The sequence below is a fragment of the Amblyomma americanum genome, chromosome 8 (assembly GCF_052857255.1).
Source record: "Amblyomma americanum isolate KBUSLIRL-KWMA chromosome 8, ASM5285725v1, whole genome shotgun sequence".
In the NCBI taxonomy this organism is placed as follows: Eukaryota; Metazoa; Arthropoda; class Arachnida; order Ixodida; family Ixodidae; genus Amblyomma; species Amblyomma americanum.
In genome coordinates this window covers 44101358-44119285 of record NC_135504.1, presented here as the reverse complement: position 1 = coordinate 44119285, position 17928 = coordinate 44101358, and the positions used below count along the sequence as shown (strand labels likewise).

Here is a 17928-nt window from a genome sequence, read left to right as displayed (position 1 = left end):
TCCACAGCTCTGCCGGGAATGTAGGCGGCGGCTTTTCTGTCTTTCTCACATTCTATCTTCAAAGAAAACAGTCACAGCCTGGAGGCACCACGCTCCGCAAAGCCGTAAGCTTGAGCAACGTAGCACGGTTGCCCAAGCGGCTCCGGCTACGGGTTCGGTCGACGCATTCAGAGCCCCCGGTGCGACCCACTGGTACTCCTCTCCGCCCCACAAAGACCCGTACAATATATGAGAGCCGATTCATATCACCACAGTGCTCCGATTGAGTATTGTTACGGAAAGCCAGCGTCTACATGGCCAGCGAATTTCCTCAAGCGATATACGACGATAGGATTGGCTAGGTACGCTGGCACCGGCGCATCGACTGGCTAAAGGCGGTTAACAGATGGTGCTAAGCGTGGCGCAAGCTACTAACAGCTGCGGCGTTGAGCTAGCTCTCTGCACCGGTGCGTTTTGACTCTTCCTCAGGCACAACACTATCCGTACCCAGCGCATCTCTCTCGCCAGCAGCGGCGAAACACCTGGCGCATGCGCGGTTTGAGCTTAGCGTCCGCGCGAAGCCGAGAACACAGCGAACCCTTTAGCAGCGCTCGGTATAACCATTGTATAGCAGCTCTGTTCAGGTTGCGAATTAAATGTGTTGGTACATCCTTACAAATATTACAAGAAGCACAAGAAAACAGTTCTGTTATTTAAAATGCGATAACAGTTGCTGAGATATCATTTTTATATGTGTGAGTCGTTCAAACTAAAAATTGTTAAGCGCTTCTCCTTATCTACTCTTGGTCCGTTAGAGATGCTTTCATTATTGGTACATATAAAAGCTTTAGCTCTGAAAAAAAAAACGACAACAGATTACTGCCCTTAAGTCGATGCTTGTAGCAAAATTCTGCCTGCGTGCAACTTTTTTTCGGCGTTAAATCAATGTTTTACTGCAAAAAAATCGATGTTCAGTAATATTGCTTACGCATTTTGCGCGTACCTTCAATACTATTGATGTGCTTTTTCAATACCATTGCTGTATGAAATTAATTGAGACGGAATTGATCAGATAGAAATAAGTTTTAATTGACGTTTAGGCCACTAACCCTCTGCAGACTTGCGTTATTAAAGAACGTTTGATGTTTCAACACACATGGCTCTAATTTTGTAACTGCACAAGCACTAAAAAAGTAGCCAGATGAAGCTCAATGTGCATCGTTTGAGGGTAAATACAGCGTTTTTAAACATCAGAAATGAAAAAAGGAATACCATTACTGTATGGTTTTCTTGATTATAATTTCCTTGATTTGCTTCTTTAACATGACCAGAATAAGCAGTATAAAGAGAGGTCTCCGTTGCTTTTACTCCGATCACGTGGATCCTAGCCTTATTGTAGGTGATCTGTGGCAGTGCTTATTAAGAGTATAGCCGCCCCGAATGGCAGATGGCAAAGTGCGTACAAGTGCGGTACGCAAGCTCTGCAATGGGCTTTTATATTGCAAGCAAAATAAAAATTCCATAGGAGTATAATCCACGTGATCTTTGCCGTTGCACTTCCCGTCGGAACGTTGGGACTTATGGTTAAGTTTCTCGTTGTGCTATAGGCTGGCTGGTGCTGGACGTCACTTTCTCTCCGTATTCTCTTTTCTCGTCACTGGGTCTGCAGCTTAAGAGGTGTTTGTAAACTGAGCTGGCCGCTGCGGTGGCTCAGTGGTTATGGCGCTCGGATGCTGGCCCGAAAGACGCGGGTTCGATCCCGGCCGAGGCGGGTGAATTTCGAGGGAGGCAAAATTCTAGAGGCCCGTGTACTGCGCGATGTCAGTGCACGTTAAAGAACCCCAGGTGGTCGAAATTTCTGGAGCCCTTCACTACGGCGTTCCTCATAGTCTGAGTAGCTTTGGGACGTTAAACACCCATAAATCAATTCATTAAATTGAGCCTTCACGTTGCTTGGCTGGTCCAATCTCTTCGCTCGTGCTGCTGCATCCGTCTCTCGAATTTTTCGTTACTTGGTTTTTGTCTCTAACGGAAGCATTTTTCTTTACACTGTTATCGGGCTGTCAGATAGTCCGATAGTGCAGTTTTGTTGGTGTATATTGCTCTGGCATGGGAGATAACCAATAGATGGTAGTTTGTGCGCTGTCCGGTTCCGGTTGGTCAAGACGTGTCACGTGTGTAATGGGGCACCTGCTGGCGTGACGGCCAAAGCGATTAGTAAGACGAACGCGGTAATCAAATAAAATAATATCATTATTCATAACGGCAGAGAAGGAGCACAAACTCAAGAGAAGAAACACGCAAGCACACTGACGAACGCTGCACTCACAACTGACTTTATTAGGAATAGATTTTGCTTAAGCGTCTACGCACTACAGAGATGATAAAAACAACCAGGTAGCAAGGTACCATGAGAGAACACATCTTATCTTATAGCCGTGAAAGGGTCGAACTCCGAAGTGTATATAAAGATCGAAGCATCACTAATACAACAATAAACTGTTTTCTTTATATGATAGACCTCCAGGAGTTCACATGTCATTGTATGCTTGCTCCTGCCTAGAATTCTAGTGCGGTCGAAACGTGGCGCACATGCTGTGCATGAAGTTTCACCTTTTTGCGGCTATGATATAAGATGCGTTGCTGATATTAATGTGGCACGTGGTTGCTTTTTATTCGCTCTGTAGTGCGCAGACGCATAGAGCCTTTATTTACTCAAAATCTATTCCCAATAAAACTAGATGTGAGTGCAGCGTTCGTCCATGTGTTTGCATGTTTCTGCTCTTGTGTTTGTGCTCCGTCGCTGCCGTTATGAATCAAGAAAGTTACCAAGTAACACAAAAACGTCTTTTAGGAAAAAGAATATCTGTCCACACAGCCATAGACAAAGTAGAGCTATAGTAGAAAATTTATAACTAACAAGTTTAGCGAAATGAATTACGGAGGGCACATAAGACTACTCACGTGGTTTAAAGGCGAAAGCATTAGATTTTAATTGAATTTTTCTTTACATTCTGTGAGACATCTACTCATTTGCATATAGTCGTAGAGAAACGTATAGATTACGTTAACATTCATTGGACGAAAACAAAACGGTGTTTCGTTGCCTCTAGTTTGCGTATTGAGCTCCTGCTCAGAAGGCAGTTGGTTCAGTTCCCCGCGCCTTAGCAGGAAATTCCGTAGGGCTCCGGAATAATTTCAACCACCTGGGGATCTTTAACGGCACTGACATCGCACAAATATTTCAACGGTATTTGTTTTTTGTAATCTGTGATTTATAAAACAATTATGACGGCGAGTTTGACATTTTTCTCTGGTTTTGCCTCGCTCTCCTCTATAAACATTTTATGAGCGCCATCAGTCAACAAGATGCACCAAAATTATAACAGTAGAAGAGAGGAACACGGGATGACTTGTGCTTGAAATGAACGAAAATAACGCATGACAACGAAAGACACAATACGTGTTCGAACAACGCAATACGCTGCAGCGTTTTCAAAGAGGCTCTGTTTGCATTCATACGCACATAAAAGGTACAACTCGTAGCGTGCCTTTATACAAATCTTTGTTTTCCTCACTGTGCTTGGCTGCGACGAAGTTAGAGCAGGCTTTGTAGCAATGGTGTTGTTGCGGTCGCACGTATTGCAAGCTAACTATTACATGCACAACAATCCTTTGCGAAGATTTATACTGCCTTCATTAATTAAAAGACTAGCGCATAAAACTGGGACGCAGACAGAGAAGAAGACAGGACAAGCGCTGCGTCCCAGTTTTATGCGCTAGTCTTTTAATTAATGATGACATACCAACTAGCCCAGCTTTCCGCATTTATACTGCCCACATGCCAAATGACAGAGGGGCCTTGAGGCCTTGGGGCCTGTTGCTGCAGAAATCATTTGGACGAACGTGGCTCCTGCGAGGAATCAATTTTTTTTTTCAAACCTTTTTCTTCTCATCTATTTTTATCAACTCTCTTCTGTCCGCACGCGGCACTGACAGTGCCGCAGTTCGACAAAGTTTTTCTCCTATTGTGGACAGACGGACGCAAAATAATACTGCTGAAAAAGAGGCGAAAATGTACCCGTTATAGGCCTTCCTACCTTAAGCACCTTCTTCTATTGCTATCCATGCACTCAGCCTCGAATACGTACGCGCAACATAATTAACACTCTGAGAATTACGCAGTGCACCATTAAACCGTAATCGTTGCGCACTGGTTAACAAAATTCGAATTTTTACCCAGATTCGCGTTCTGTAAACATACGACGGTGGATGTACCGGAATGGTAGGATATTATTAGCCCAGAAAGTAAGCTTGTGAGCTGTACAGCCGAGACATTACCGTGCCTATAAGCAACCGATATGCTCTGGGATGAGGATGAGGCTTTTTTACATTCTCCAGAAATATTGAGCTTAGGCGGTGCCGTAATCGTTCCACTAGATACCCAAATAGCGGACTCTATGGTATGTGCACTTTTGACCAGCACGTTACGTGAGCGACCTGCTGACTAAACCATTTTGGCGAGTTAATCACCCCGAAACACGCTACAGCTCTCTGGACTAGCCTGATGTCGTTTAATTTGTTTTTGGAAAAACTGGTCTTATTTCAACTTCTCATTATATTGAGCAGGTCAGTCTTGCCGAACACCTCCGGAGAGAACTGACAAATTTTAGCGCTTCAGCGAGCAGGTTTTGAAACACGCTTGTTATCCAATGTTGAACGCTGGGCTATTGTAGTTGACTGGAATTTTAAAACACAACTATTGTAAGTGTTTGCTTAAGAATCAAGCGTAGCCGAGTCAGGCAATTCGGTTTTAAGAGGTTTGATGCCTGAAGGTTCCTACGCAGGTTAACCATTCTGAACGTAATGTCATTCTCGTTGGCGAGGCCTGTATTTAAAAATTTAGAGCGTAACATTGCTTTTCCTTGAAACAAAAATGAGCTAGGTCGAATGACTTTGTCGCGTTTTTTATTTATGCAGGCGAATTCGTCGGCGGGCATGAAATTCTCGGGAAACAAGCTTTAAAGGCGAAAGTGGCTTTATTGGTCGCTGGCCGCGCCCGTTCACCGATGGCTGTCGCTCATAGCTGAAGGCAAGAACTCTGCCACGGCTGCGCCAAGGGCCTTTTGGGCGGCCTTAGAGGTGTCGCTGATGGGATCTCCACGCTCGGCCTCTTCGGTCATGGTGCCACTCTCTGAGGAAACTGAAAATACGGTGGCATAAAAAATACTTAGTTGAGGCCTGCACAAATATGTTTGATGAAGTATGTTACACTCTCAGAAGTAGTCTTGTGTTAAGATGTTTCCAAGGGCGTATTGTCTTTCTACGAAAATGCTTGAACTTAAATTTATGATTGCGCAGCTGGCTACGGAGAGAGTGGAAGAAGGCAGAGAGGGCTATTGAACCAGGGAAGAAACGGGGGTCATATATAATCTAATTGAAACTAAGACGAAGAAATAGACATGGGCAATTTATCTGTAGTTAAGAGAAGCACTCCTTCCTCAGGGTAAATGATGAGTACATTGCAAGGGAAGGACAGCGTAGCACGAGGGGACAGAATGAAGTGTCTGTTGCGGACGCAGGGAAGGAGCAGTTGGAGCTTAACGGGAGGTGCCTTTGTCCTGCAATATGCGCAGTTAGAACGATGGCGGTGCTTATGATTATTGCATTTGATTAAAATCGTTCTGGAATAATTTGTTACCTTAGTCGCTTTCGGTCACTGCACGTGACTTTGACAGTAAACCGGCTTTACCATTGCTTGTTCAGCTGTCTGCCATGATATCAGATGTCTGTGCTAGCAGTAGCATATTAGAAAGGAAAACAAACGAACAGGTTCGAAAAGAATTTTTGCAAGTTCAGCTCTAGTTATCGGAAATATGACACTAAAGGCGGAGATTACAGTGTCATCACAGCCTTCACAACTAAACGCACCTGCCGATAACCTTCGAGTGGTTTACACTTTTCTGCTCTGCGTCCAAGGAATCTGGGAGTAATTTGCTGCCGCTTCCTGCATGTGCAGTGAAAGAGGCGCGCTTTATCAGTAGGTTCCTTTTATCTTCCGCCTATATTCTGGGTCTTTGGTGTAAACCTTTGTCTCAAAGTAGAGCTTCTGAAGGAGATACTGAAATTCTTAAAGGACTCGGGGTGGAGTTCGAGGACAGATGAATTTAGTACGGTGCTTCTGTGCCTCATAGCTATGCCTTACGGACACGTGCAAAACTGAGCCCCGAACTATCTTGCCTTTCTTTCCCGCTCTTTGTTCCCTTTCTCACGTGCAGGGTAGCATACTGGCGGTCCCCTAGTTAACCTCTCTGTCTTTTCGTACTTCTGTTTGTCTCTCTCTCTCTCTATCCGCAGCGGTGTCAGATTGCGCGTTGCGATAGAGGCGAAATGCAAAAACGGCCTTTTGCTGTTGAGTGTCAGTGCATATTAAATATCCCCTGGTGGTCGAAATTATTCCGGAGCCCTTCAATACGGCACCCCTTCCTCTCTTCGTCTTACACTCCTACCATCCGTCTTTCCCTCACAGAGCGGTTGAGGTTTCCACTGAGAAATGAGCCAGTCAGTTACCGCGTTTTTCGTCTGCCGAAGAACGAATATATCTCCATCGATTGTGCGAATTTTCTCCTCGCTCTAACTGAACCGTTTTTTTCCCTCGTGTGTCACACTTGTAAAATCTTTTTTATTTTCATGAGCCCAACTACCGTTCACTACAGGAGGAAGGTCTCTCCTGCATTCCTCCATTAATTATCCGCCTCTTGCTAGTTGCGCCACTTTATCCCAGCAAATCTCGGATCTCAGACCTCCCGTCCTCTGTTATATACTCTTACTTTCTCTTGGAATTCACTCCGTTACCCTAAGGGTCTATCGGCTACCTCCCTTCGCATTACCTGCCCTGCCCATGCCCATTTCCTATTGGTTGCGAGCAGGATGTGATGATCTGCCGTTATTAACCCTACTCACTCACCCTCTGCTTGCGTCCTTTTTTACTACCACTTTTTACGGTCGCAATGACATGATAGCTGGTTTGGGCACACGATACTGGCGCAGTTCAAAAAGGGCATCGAGCTGCTGCATTTTCTGCCACGTCTCAATTGTTCTGTCGCGTGCCCAGGAATCGGAGCAGCTGTTGTGTAAGGCGGTCCGTTACCGAGCAAAAATTTTAACGTTTTACGCTTGGGTGATGCGGCTACGCGTGTTACGTCACGGATGAGCAAGATATTGTGGAAAGACTCGCGGATAAAAATTATTGAGCAGCGGTCGTTTTTGAACGAAGTGAATTGGGCGTTTATAAGACGGTAACTAGCGCTTTACAATGAATTGTTTAGGCTGATGTGTGAACTGAAATTGTACACTTTGAAGGCCTCTGCAAATGTTGCGCGGTACTTTTGTTTGGCAGTCAGCGTAATTATTGTTTCCATAACTGTGGTGTACAAATTTCACTGAACGCAGAAAGAATCGCAGTATTGGCAAAGGAAATATCTAATTATTCGAATGAGACAAAAACACAAAACCACCGACAGAAAACAGCCCTGCAGATCAAATAAACTAACTAATTTTCAAAAGTACTGAAGCACACTCACGTGGCAGTGCTTTCATGTCACCGTCATTTCCATTATAGTCGTCTGGAAGAGAAAATGCGTGCGCGTAGTGTTGGTTTCAGACAGCATCAATAGGTCGTTAGGTCGAGCTTTGTGATGTATCGAAACCACAATTAGCGCCGTTGTTTGCACTATAAAAATATGATTAAAGCGTTTAGGAGAGGAACATTGCGGACAGAATAAATTCGCCTGTATCTATGAGATAACGGGTTCTAATGAAAAAAGATGCTACTTTAATCGAGAGCGGATATTTCGTAAGCTAGAAACAATATGATTAACGCGTTTCGCACAGGGACACTGCGGACGGAATAAATTGACCTGTACCGTTGGGATAACGGGCTGTAAAGAAAAAAAGTGCTACCTTAATCAAAAACTAAGATTTCGTAAGCTATAAATGGTCGGAAATATAAAAAAAGGTGTCACCATCATCGCCTGTTTTAACTAGCAAACTGCGGTGCTTCAAACAAGTTTTCTAAAACGCGGATTCGTGAGGCGGAAGGTCACAGGTCTTAATTGAATGACGGAAAAGTATTTCATTCAAATGTGCCCAGCAAATAATAGCTGTTTTCTTGAAGCACAAACGTCATTGAAGCTGTGAAGAGCCCACGAGTCGATTTTTCTTAGCAATGAGAGCAATAATCAGATACAATGGCCTTAATGCCACGTGGAAAGTAGGGGGAGCATTTAGGTGTTCTGATTTCAGCGTGAGTAATGAGTAGCGTGTAGTGCAATAGCGACCCTGCAATTAGTTCAATGTGGCATCTCAACGTACAGTGAAGGCCCGCCGCCTACCACTAGGTACTATCGTTTCACCTTTTACGGCATCATTGACATGTGGTACTATCTTATTTCCTTTGTCTGATCCTCATGCCGCAAGACTTGTTGCTATAATGAAAACTAGTCCATAAAGATTCATCACTAAATATGCAAGAGTATTTTCTCACTGTAGTCCGCACAAATGTACAATGCGCACGGGTAAATTGAAACTTGAATTTAATTTTCAATAAGATTCTCATCACTCAGCATTTTGTCTGGAGGGGACAGATCTGAATCGAGAAATAAAAGGTTTTGTGCACGCATCTGGTGTGTCAGATCTGTAGTAATATTTTAAATGATGATTTTGAGAACAAAAACAAAGCATATTCCCCACCTGCATATAAAGCGTAGAACAAAAACAGTTGAACAAATTTTCCAGGTATTTATTACTTGTACATCTGGGCCTCCGGCAGAACATTTACCAAGCTTGAACACAGTTTGGTGTACTAGCGCTTAACACGTAGAATGTAGCTATGCGGCGTAGTGGTGTATTTCATCCCTGCTCACGTATCAAGCTGGTGTTTTAGTTCTTATGTAGAACAGGATGACAATACTGATGAAACACTTTGAGCACTGGAAACTTCTTTTTCGCTCTACTTTTTAGGATCCAGCCTATAGTTATTCGAAGCACTATCTTAAACAACTAATAGAGTTGTAAGCATGCTGTGAGACTACTAATTATATTAACCTTCCAATATGAATAGGTACAGATATTACAGTCAACTTATTTGGAGCAGTAGGGCATGAGTAATTAAGAGAACATTCTAATTATTGCAGTTGGGGAGAAAATAGCCCCTCTACTTTCTGTTGAAATGCACTAAACGTGAACCATAATGCTCAAGTGTATCTTGCTGCCTACGCATTGCACTTCAACGAAGAAAAATCCACCGTTTACCTTGGACGGGCTTCACTTGAAACATCACGACGGACTGCTTTTCCGTGAGCTTTCTGATGTCTCCTTGTGCTCCATCATTGGGATCTGCGTGTTGAGCGTGGACATTATTGAGAGTTGTGTGACTGCTACAAGAGTGAATTCGCTTTCCTGAACAACAAGAAGCACAAGCTATTTTTTATTGCCGCAGGCAGAGAACTGTGGATGCAGTTACCAGTCCAAGAGGTGAGTTAATGTGGTGTATGTGAAAAGCAGTTGTTGCAAGTAAAGTAACACACGAGAAAACACACACTTGCAACATGGAATAAATGAAAGGCACTCGCCAAATAATGAAATAATTTTTGCATACGCTAATGCATTTTCCTCGACGGACGAACCATAGGCTACATAATACTGCTCAACGACCCCGTATTGATCGGCGTGCAAGTGAAACGTCAACTGCAATTTCAGACAAAATTTCACGCACTGAAAATGGCCACAGGTTTTGTTACCGACATAACCACAGCGAAAAAATGTGAATTAACCAGTCTCAAAACAGATGTTTTTCTAGGAATGAAATTTTGCCTTTTCAGTTCGTAGTCTTAAAAAGCTTACAAGTGAAAGCGCTCTTGCACCGGTCACTTTAATAATTTTTTTAAATTATGGACTATTGAAGTACGCTCTTTCGTGAGCCAACTTGTATCACTTCTTCAAACCGATGCAACGAACGCAGGTCTAAATTTGCCACTCCTGGAAGCATTGTTATGCGCGCACGGTGCTCATACTCATACCCATGCAGCTAGCGTTAGCGTTTTAACTAACTAACTATCCAAACGTACTGCTAGATGCAGCTAATTCAGCGAGGTTTAACAAAGGTTCGCCTTTTTCATTAACATTCTCCAACACGTAGCTTCTGAGCAGCGTTGCATGAAACTGAGACCATGCGGTCCCGTAAGTGCCAGGCCTACAGAATGAATCTCGGCGAACCTCAGTGCAACTAAGTGCAGCAGGTGTGGCTATGCGCTAGTATGGTGCAAGGCGAGCTTACGGCACGAGGTTACGAGACTAGGTAATAGAGTGACCGCGGCGCGACATGCGAAGGATTTGTCTTCTAGCTGGCCTTACACGGCTGGTGTTGGGGGGGGGGGGGGGTGATGACCACTTGATGCACGAGAGTCCGAGGTTTAAAGCATATCTAATTTAATGCGAAGAGCGTTAGAGGGCCCATGGTGCAAAAACTTGGTTGAGGTGTGATGCATGGAAGGAGGAAAGCGCAAGAACGAATGGAATGTCTAGAAGCGACCAGTGATAGGGCGCGACTAGGAGAACCGATGGGCGGAGAAGAAGGCGATTCAAGAGATACGCGGCGATCCTGGACACTTGAACGCAGATTTGCGGAAGCTGTGTCGAATTGCACAATACCACCTCGATTAGCTCAAGTAATCTAGGTGGTATTGGATCACATCAACCAAAAAGGAACGCGCCAGCCACAAAGTGCATGAGGACGCATTCCGTCGTAGCAAGTCCAAATGCCGCTAGTTGCGTTCGATTATACATGAGACGTAGCATAGAACTGCTATCCGTAACATGCGTCAGCTATGGATCGGGAGTCAAACCGTCAGCAAACAAATATGCGTGCGCATGTGGTGCCTAAGGACGTACAAGGAGTTCTATGCGTCTTTTAGTTTCATTTGACAGTAGGTCATGTCCAGCATTCTTGGACAAAAATTTCGAAGATTGGCGTATTTTAACGTACTGTTCTGGAAATATTGAAAGTAATGGTCCATTTCCATCAATCGCATTGAGCAGTTAAGACTGCCATAGAAAAGCAATGGGAAACGTTTTTTACGATAGCAAGAATGCTAATATCAAACAATTACAATTGTAAGGAGTCTGCCCACGGGTGATTTGCTGATAAATTGATTTCTACAATGACCGCTTACATGATATGAAAAAATTGCGTTGATAAACTTTTCCTCAATGAAAAATGCTTTTGTCCAAAATTTCACAGTATGGGACAGCTTGGACGCACCTCTGCGGAAGCTGTGTTCGATCGAATAGATCAACAAGGACCGCTTAAGCCGAAAAACGGTTGTGGACGCGTTTTCCCTCAATTACATTGATTGTACCCCCAAATGCTTTATTTCCTAACTAGAGCACATGAGTTATCTTCTTGAGGCATCATGACAAGCTTGGAAAAGAGACAGACTAAGAAAAGAAAAAAAATGTTTTTAAAGCAGGACCAAATATCTTTTTTCATTTTGTTGTTTTTATTGCCTTTTTGTGTTGTGATTGCAGCTTATAGGTGGCAGCATCAGCGCAATACGCTGTGCATGTGTACAGTTGGTCTTTGTACTAAACTTCATTTCTATGCCTATTTTGTATCCTGTCGACTTTTAGGGCTAGTGAAGACGCGTAAAATGACAAATGACGAGCGAGCGGAAATGAGCGCTTTGGCGGCACAGTTAGCTTTGTTAACTTTACCCAGACATGCTTGCGATTGCGGGCCAACGATTGAATCACTCACCTGCCTTCGATGAGACCTCAAACTTCTCCCGTTCCAAGGTTTCCGAACCTGCTATGGCGTGGCCGACGATCTTCAGTGAGGTGGCGGCTGGAACGCGTGAGAATTAAGCGCAGTGTCAAATTTTGGCTCAGATGTCAAACATTTTCGAAGCCTTGAAATTAATTCGCGAGGATATTATTTTCTGGAGCTTTTACTCACTTGTAATCGAAGACATGCAAAGTTCAGTCCAGTGGCAGGTTCTCGCGATTATCTTAATTACTTCAGTTTCGTATAAAGAAATCTGGCATAGCGCCATTTCTTGAATAATCCCTAATAATTTTGTTCAGCATGTTAATACATTAGAAACTCTGTTTTTTCATTCACAGGCAAACTACAAACAAGCTCGTGAAATCAGTAAGTTCTAAAATCAAGAATCAAGAGAATGCAGAAATATATGGACTAATAAATCTTTTCTCGTGCCATTTTCCTCAAACGCTCTGCTCACGCTTTGCAGGAGATGGCTGTATCTGATAACTTTATCCGCGAGAGGTGTCTAACAGCCTGATGACACCAATGCTATTGACAATAGTGGTGGGTATTCTAACTCGTTCGTGTCGTAATATATGACGCTTAATGGCTGCTAACATGTTTCAAGTTTGCGTTGTCAGAAATGATTTCTGCGCACGTGTCTATGCTCACTTTGGCGTCTTGCCGCCCTACGTGACGCACTGCATAAAATTCGAAAGGTTTTCCCCGTTAACTGGAAGGAGGCTTTCCGTACTTAAGTCTGTGTAAAACATAGGCATTAGTTTTAACCAGGACTTTTCGAGCTGTGTTCAGAAGTTGTAGGGTAAACCATTGCTGTTACTTGATTGTGCCCATATCTTTGATCTATTTTACTGGAAAACCTTCAGCAAAAGGAAGAAGTCAGTTTACTCAATGAGGGCCAGGATAAAGATCTCATTAATCTTAATAAACAACTGCTCGGAGGAGTGGTTCGTCCTTTTGAGTCTTGTGCTACAAAATTGTTTTTTTTGGTAGCTCCATAGGTAGAAAACGCAAATTTTTTATCTTGGCTTCGTTTCATGTGTAGCTTTCACTTGTTGCAATATTTAGTGTTCATATTCATATTCTAGAGTGTAGCAAAAAAACTAGCAAAAGGCTCTTTTCATTTTTAACTCGTTATATTTATGGCAGCGAGGTTTGAATTCCTGAATGCATACAAATCTTTCTCCGTTTGTCTTGAGACCTTACTTCCCGCAGACAGCACACTAGCCATAGAAGGCCCATTTTCAATCTAACCATGATTATTTGGCAGTAGGTTTGAACCGTTTCGCACACTTTCGGTGGAGCAAGCACCGAAGCACTCTTTTCCACCTTCCTCTGCAAACTATTTAATGTATTCCCAAACGCTGTCAATTGAGCAGACACGTAAAATATTTTCAAGCGCAATATCCTTTGATTTAAAGACGAAGATCTCTAGCATTCATTTAAAGTGTCACGTATCGGCTCGTTGTATTGCATCCGTTTCTTTCGAAGCTACATTAATAGAGATTATCAAGGCAGTCAGAATTATTAAGCCCAAAATATCGCACGTTTTGAACCAACGTCGTAATTAAGAATTTGCGGACGCTTAAGCTTCGCCTTTAAAAGTGGAACGCGACAGCGTGTTGGAGCGCTGCCAGGGTACTACTATGTACGCATCTGCACAGAAAGATACTTCACTAAGTCAAAGATCACAACGCATTCACTAGGTCTACTTTTATTCAGTTCGAACCAACTAGCTTTCGCAGCGTCCCTGCAAAATAACTTTGTGAAGCTTCTTCACGACTTACTGGATTCTTCAAATTTTATCCAGCGGGACAAGACTATTTGGTTTTATGAAGGAAGTTTGTGACTCATTACGTTCTCTGGCAGTTCGCTTTTCTTATGGGTAATTATTATCTGTTTCACGTAAAAATTTATACAAAGGATTGATATCTATGCTCTTTCAGCCTCCATAGTATCGCTCTCTCTACTCTAATTGTGTTGGTCATAATGGGCTGAGAGTAGTGCGTAAAATGCCGATTTCGCCTTGTACTGAAACGTTTTTCTGGAAACTTCGCGGCGAAGTACTGCGTGTTAAAATGTGGCTTCACAAAAATATTTTTGTGTCTTGTGCTATTTGTCGCCAATGTGATACACCTGAAACCAGCGAGCACTGCATTATTGGCTGCAAAGACGGGATATTATTTTGGGAAATTCTACGAATAACACTGAAGAAACACTTTGTTTTCATTACTGATTGTGTGCGCTACCTAATGGCCACCAAACATGACCACGAACCCTCTGGCCTAATTTTCCTGCTCGGACTGCATAGCCTGTGAAAAACGCGCATGTGGGACCGGAATGCTGAGCCTGTCGTCTCCCCCAGCGCACATTTTAGCCAGATGGTGCACAAGCTAAAAGTCACTTAGGAGAACATTGACTATCAACCGGACTCGTTCCCGTTATTGATGTCTTTTCTTGCCACCGTTTTAATTAAGCTGTGTTAAGACGTGCGTTTCAGTTGTGCGGTGTTGTGTTTCCTTCAACTTGCTTGGCTAATGGCTTATTACTTAATAAATAATATATACAGATCTTTCCTGCATATAAATACCTGCAGTAAATACCATGCTGAAAAGAAAGAGCCTTCGTAGCGTGTCCTGCGCATGCTGGCCTCGCAATCTCAAATCCCTGGGTTTGATTCCTCGTATGCCTACTTTTGTTTTTATTTGATAGGTATCGTGTTACAAAGTTGACAACGCCAACAACGCCGACACCGGCTTTTCTGCGACACGAGCTCTTTAACACTGTCTCGTTAAAATGTAATCTTGTACTGCATTATGTTGCATACTGTTGACTTGAGAGGTTTTCCTGGCGGTACTTATCCACAGTTAAGGGTGCCAGGCTATGCTTCTACGGTATCGCGTATAAAATGAAGTATCCAATAATAAAACATTTAGTTCGCCTAGTTTCAGGTTATTGCTCATTGATAACGAGTATCATGAATCACGCCTATACTGGATATACCAGTTCAATTTTTTCCTCCTCATCATCAAGTCGCAGACCAGCTGTTTAACATAATTCATTTTATGGAAGTGCTTGTCGACGAAGTAAGTAGACAGCTGTAAAGGGTAAAGATGAAAGAAAGTAAGCAGGGGCAAAAAATGTTGAATGATTCATGCGTCATTCAAGAACCATTTAGAACTGGTAAACAGAGCTACAGAAGTAGACACTGACTCACTTGAAAGATGGAAATACTTACGTGACCACGACGCTTAGGTCGATCATACGCGGCGACAGAGTCAAGAATTGACTAAACTCCTTTTGAATTAGTACATTTAGAGTAATGCAGTAATATATCGCGAAATTTTCGATAGTTAGACCGACGTAACATGTTCCTAGTCCGCACGTGAAGTACTTTGATCGAGCTTTGCAAGTGAGTGCTCAGTTTGTTAGGTTCCTTGTGACAATACAGAGCCAGTCATAATAATAAAAGTACGCTGAGCCGTATCACTGAAAAACGCTAGAGCGTTTCAGGATGTAATTTTTAATGTGACTACCCTCACTTTCATTTTGTAGGAGTGGTCTGCAAGCGAGGGTATTAGAGATCGCGCAACTATTTCCACGAACCAAGGCGACAGAGTGGTCGGAACTTAGATAATTAGTAAGAAAGTCTTTGTTTTCAGTATATATAAAAATCCCCCTAAAAACTTGCAGCTAACAGCATCGTTACCAAAAGCGACTTCCATGGCCGTGTCACCACAGCACAAAGCTAACATCGGTTACGCAATGAGCTTTTGCTGAAACATTTCAAAGGATGAATAATGCATATAAAAGCCGAAAAAAACACCAGAAGAAGTTTAGGGAAAAAAGGTGAACTGCGCAGTGTTCATTTCGTTAAATGTTTACACTGTTTTTACTGTGTTGTCTGTATAACAACAGATTTCAATATTCATACGAGGTGCACAAAGTGCACTCGATGTGACTCAGCCAAAAATCGACAAAGTTGTACCCAGTAAATCTCCACTGTCCCTTCTTTTGTTGTTTCTCCGAAGGTTAAAATACCCTTTCCTCATGAAATCGCCGCATTAGTTTCAACTGCTACAGATTATGATTAACCAGTTTCATGTGAATTCATTTTTTGGCTCACCTCTTACAGCAGATTGAAATTTTTCCGGCCTAGCTCGTGTGATTTCATTTGTGAGGCCAGCTTAAATATTGGGACGTAGGAAGAGAGCAATGTGGTCTGTCATCAGCATAGTCATCATCATCCAGACTACGCCCGCTGCAGAACAAAGGTCTCCTATCTCTCGAATACATCCCGGTCCTTTGAAAGCCGCTGCTATGTTACCTCCGCAAACATCTTAATCGCGTCCACCCGCGTAACCTTCTGCACCCTCTTTCTCCGCTTGCCTTCTGTTGGAATCCAGTCTCCGTTCCCCTTAGCGACCATCGGTTATCTTTCCTTCGCATTACATGCTCTGTCGTAGCCATTTATTGTGCATGATTTGGAATTGGATGCCATTAACTCATGATTGTTTCCTGGTGTGCTGTGTGTGTCTAACTCTGTACCTCTAAATCCCCTAGTTCATAATAGCCCCTCAAATGGAGTTACGTAGCAGACATGCATAGCATGAAAACGCCTCTTTTCGGCAAAAACTGGGGGTGATAGTTCTAGTGATCCAAGATTATCTTACCCAAGTTTTCAGGACTAAGACGTTGAAATGACGCGTGCATCCTTAGAAAGGTTAAAGACCTCCAACATCCGAGTGCGAAGCACCGGTCCACATCTACAGCGTCGAGGGTGCTTACTGTCAAATACCACTTTCTCCACTATGGCACTCGATAACGACATTTCCCATATAGGAAGTTCCTAATGGTCGTCACGTCGTCAAGCTGTGCATCGTTATGCATACGGCAATCGAACCCCAAAGCGCTGCACTTCTAGCCGCTTTAACTATGCAGACCTCTGCGCCAGCCACAAGTAAAATTTTTCTCACAAAGCAAGCTAAATAATGTCGCGCGAAGTGGTGGAACAGTGCTTTTATCATACGTAGCTTTGGTCGCTTGGCCACAGGCAATAATATTAATTTGCAAACTTTGTAGGACGACGGCACTTTGTCCAATGGTCCGAAGAGGTGAGAAAGAAAATTCTCAACCCTCCCGAAAATTTGCCCTTTGGACGTGGCACATATGACCCATTACAATGTACTTGTCAACAGAAAGGTTTGTGGCCCGAGGACCTTCGACACTGGTATACACGCTTGTTTCCAGCGTATTTGCTTCCTTAACGTTACTCAAGTTTAACCAGGCTAAAATTCAGTGCATTGGTTAGGTTAACTTGAAAACCAAGGCTATATGGCAGGTGGGAGATGCCTGTGTTTATGCGCCTTCAGTACATGCTTTAAATTTCGCACCCTAAGAGTCGTTGAGGGGTTGCCTCCGCGAGGAGAGATGTACACATACCGTGAAGTGTCAACAGGCAGAAGACAGCAACTAGGAGACCCAAAGACTGCATGCTTGTTGGACGAGAATTCTGTTGCTGCTTCTGCGGGGGGCGGGCGGCTTTAAGTAGGCACTCTAGCCCTATTCGTCTTGGGATTTTTCCGAGCGGCGCCCACACATATTTTGCTGCCGTCCTCCCCCCACTCTCCTTCCGCAACCCCGCATGCCTGCCGTCATTGCGGCCATCAGTCAGAGCTGCTTTTGCGGCTCAGGGTGAACAGAACTGGCCACACGCTAGCCGTTCCGCCGAGCAATGAACCCAACGCCCGCACGCAGCATTCAGTAAAGGACCCGCCTGCGTTTATCGGAGACCAGCTGTGGTAAAGGGGTGCAATCAGTGTTTATTTTTTTGCATTGTTGCAATGTCTCACTGCAGTAGGCAACTCTCACTGTATACTGGGACATGTTTATATTCGTCTACAAACAACTGTCACAGCTCCTTCCATTCCCCCTCATTGGCCAATTTTATTTTCATTGTCGTTGTTCACTCGTGCGTTCGTGTCAGCCTCTGCGTTTCGTGGACCAAACCGCGGCTTCTTCCTGCGCCTTCCGCTGTCTATAGAAGTTCGCTCAAGCTCACTTTGGTTGCTTTCTTTCATGGCGACGCCAATTCATCTGATCGTCTG

General features: G+C 43.6%; 1 protein-coding gene across 1 annotated transcript; it reads right to left on the bottom strand.

Moving 5' to 3' along the window:
- Window positions 1-5012: 5012 nt before the first annotated feature.
- On the bottom strand, window positions 5013-17330 carry LOC144100277 (uncharacterized). Its single transcript, XM_077633270.1, has 5 exons — window positions 17264-17330; window positions 11795-11881; window positions 9292-9375; window positions 7563-7604; window positions 5013-5182 (listed from the first exon to the last, which is right to left on the bottom strand). Exons 1-5 carry the CDS (start codon window positions 17313-17315, stop codon window positions 5043-5045), a joined length of 405 nt encoding a protein of 134 aa, XP_077489396.1. The 5' UTR covers window positions 17316-17330; the 3' UTR covers window positions 5013-5042.
- Window positions 17331-17928: the final 598 nt, after the last annotated feature.